This window comes from Oryzias melastigma, linkage group LG18 (genome assembly GCF_002922805.2).
Source record: "Oryzias melastigma strain HK-1 linkage group LG18, ASM292280v2, whole genome shotgun sequence".
Lineage (NCBI taxonomy): Eukaryota > Metazoa > Chordata > Actinopteri > Beloniformes > Adrianichthyidae > Oryzias > Oryzias melastigma.
In genome coordinates, this window is record NC_050529.1 from 2309364 (window position 1) to 2312253 (window position 2890).

Below are 2890 nucleotides of genomic sequence, written 5' to 3' on the forward strand. Positions count from 1 at the left end.
ATCAGAGAGTTCCAGGTTGGAGAAAGGTCATAGTTCAGTTGGAGTCTCATCTTCTCTGACGATCTCTGGTTGTTGAAGCAGAGTTTTAGAGAGATGGGATGTCTTCATTGAAGGAGGTTCCTGGAACTATGGAGAAAGAAAGGATGTAAGAAGCTGAAGATTCCTCCAGAAAGATGAGAGATCATCAGAGAATTCAGGACTCACTTTCTGTCGTCTCCTCTGACAGATCCAAACAGCAGAGAGGATGAAGAAAATAGAAACTCCAAGAGAGATCCAAAGAACCAGTCTGGAGCGACTGATCCAGATGTTGTTCTGCTCTCCTCCTGGATCTGGAGTGGAGATGTTAAACTGGGATGTTTCCATGGTTGGAGCTCTGACTCCGTTTGGCTCTGAAACAAAGAGATGACATCATTTCCTGACTGCTGTTCAGGACAAATGTTCTTCATCTGCAGAGAAACTCACCAACAAGCAGCTGAACCGTCTCTCTGTGGTCCAATCCATGAATGTAGCAGCTGTACTTCCCCTCATCCTGGAGCGTCACGTTCCTGATCTTTAACGTCACGTCTCCTCGTTTGAGTCCGTCTGGGTTCAGAGACACTCTCTGGATGAACGTCTCCATCATGAATTTGGTCATGGTCCTCCTGCTCCGGTACAGATACACAACACCTTTGTGGCCATTAGTGTCTGCTGGGTCAGGGTTCATCTCCAGTTTGGTCCACTCCACAGTGAAATCCTGCAGGTCCTCCTCAGAGTCCAGACGACACGGCAGGATGACATCATCACCAGAAGCAGCAGAGAGAAGAGTTTCACCTGGAAACAAAAAATAAAATCCTAATCAACTTTTCTGAAGTTTGGACTATAATGTAACTCAGAACAAAGAATACAATCAAGAAGTTTCAGCAAACACTTTCTCTCAAACATTTCTTTATGATCATCCAGATCATCACTGGTCTCATTCTCTTTCCTCTCTGAAGCTGCATATTCTTCCATCCATCCTCTTTCTTCCACTATTGTGGTGCTGGGAGGAGGTGACAGAAGTTGAAGATCTCCAGACTTTCCTCTGGATCTTCTCTGGAGTGTCTACTCAGTGACACATGTCCAGAACATCTCCTTAGAGAAATGTCTAGGATTGTCTAGACTCTAGACCATCATCTTCGCTGGTTCCTTTAGATGTGAACAATCTCTGGATCTACAACGAGTCGACTCACAGGTTCATCTTACTGCTTATGTGAACCGAGCTCCAGCTCAGGTCAGACAGGGTCTAGAAAGTCCTCATGAAGACTCCTCAGACCTTCTATTCACAGAGAACCCTCCACAGAACAAATATGTCTCACAAAGTCTTAGAGCTGCTCCACTGGTTCATGACCAGGAAACCAAACTATTTGTAAGAGCCATTTTGGTATATTTCTGTTTGTTTGTTTTGTTTACTTAATTCCTATGGATAATATTCTATTTTTTGTGGGATGTACATTTATTTATTTAAGAGCATATGATACGGAGGTGTGTCCTATATGACGTAATGTGATTGGCGGACATGACTTTAAATGTCACAGGTGCCGTAATCAAAATCGCCTGTACCTGGGAGCGACATGGTCTTTCTACTGACCCGCTCAGAAATCTGTATGACAACAAAAGAAATTTCAATAAATCAAAGCACATCAGAGAAAACACTGACTGACGGAGTGATTGTTGCGGGCCGCGTGTGAAGAAACCCGAGAAGGAGTCCGCCCAAGTGGAGAAGGCGCGGACTCACACTATTATTCCTGAATCTGAGGTTAGACCATCAGCTGAGCTGTCCTCTAGTAATATGAAATACTTCTTTTCTGGTCTGAGAAGTGACATTCTTGGTGTTCCTGTTGGTTCAAACACCAACATCAGGTTGGGAGGGGTAGCAGATTCTCCGGTTGGGAGGGGGGAGGAGCTGCAGGTGTCAGCAGACGGTGCAGCTCAGAACAAACGAGAGATTCTGTTGTTTGAGCTTTGTTCCGATAGTTTCTATTTCTCACAGCGAAGATATTTTTTAACTGATAAGCTGGATATTTTTCTACTGTAAGTTGTTCTTGGTGGAAGAAAATGAGTTAATGAGTCAGTGGGGGAGATAACTCAGGATTCTTGAGTCAGTATTTGACTTGCGAGTTTTGAACGATTCGTTCATGACTCGCACATCACTACTGCAGGCCGCCTTGAGGACTAGTTTATTTTTACAGTCAATGTCTTCTGCACACGCTTACTATACTGGCTTACTGCATTATCCACAGTGTCTCGCTTCATTTCTGTAAACCGTGAACTCATTTTTAATTTGGAGGATTTACTGTAAATCAGAGAAATGATAACTTTACATTCTGTAGTTTAGTTAAAGATCATTTTCTGTTTGTAAATCAGACTAAAAGTCTGTTCCTCACACAAACTCTAAAAACTGAATCATGAAACCTCCTCAGAATCTGGTAGAAGTTCAGAACAGAACATTGATGAACTTACCTTCAACATGTTTCCAGAACAACAACCAAGAAAACGTTAAAATCCACAGAGAAGAAGCAGAAACGGACACGAGTTCTGATGGAAACATCATGAAACAGAACTGAGAGGAGAAGACGAAAAGGGCTGGTTTTACATGTCTCACGCCCATTCGCCCAACCTCTTCTGTCGGACAGAATCCGCCTCTACAGCCTCCTGCGTGATTGTATGGTGCAGGTGAGGAACAAGATTCATTGGCTGCAGGCAAAATCTCTAAAACGAAACCTTGGTCTGTTCCCCAGCATTAAACAACATTAAACAACACATCATTAAACAACCCAAAACACACCATATAAAGTTAATTATTAAATGATAATAACTTTGATTCATTCATCAGTAAATTGTTTCAAAAATAAAATCTTGATGTGAAACTTTC

At 42.6% G+C, this 2890-nt stretch overlaps 1 protein-coding gene across 1 annotated transcript; it reads right to left on the bottom strand.

Annotated features, from left to right (window-relative positions):
- On the bottom strand, positions 1-2563 carry LOC118600086 (matrix remodeling-associated protein 8-like). Its single transcript, XM_036216820.1, has 4 exons — positions 2479-2563; positions 463-810; positions 205-389; positions 1-126 (listed from the first exon to the last, which is right to left on the bottom strand). The coding sequence occupies exons 2-4, from the start codon at positions 701-703 to the stop codon at positions 28-30; spliced, it is 525 nt and encodes a 174-aa protein (XP_036072713.1). The 5' UTR covers positions 704-810; positions 2479-2563; the 3' UTR covers positions 1-27.
- Positions 2564-2890: the final 327 nt, after the last annotated feature.

What these genes read in the sequence shown, in the direction of transcription:
- LOC118600086 (XM_036216820.1), bottom strand. Translation starts at nt 703, where the DNA reads ATGAACCCTGACCCAGCAGACACTAATGGCCACAAAGGTGTTGTGTAT. An exon ending in GACGGTTCAGCTGCTTGTTG is followed by an intron (nt 390 to 462) that starts GTGAGTTTCTCT and finishes TCTTTGTTTCAG; the next exon opens with AGCCAAACGGAGTCAGAGCT. An exon ending in GTCAGAGGAGACGACAGAAA is followed by an intron (nt 127 to 204) that starts GTGAGTCCTGAA and finishes CTTTCTCCATAG; the next exon opens with TTCCAGGAACCTCCTTCAAT.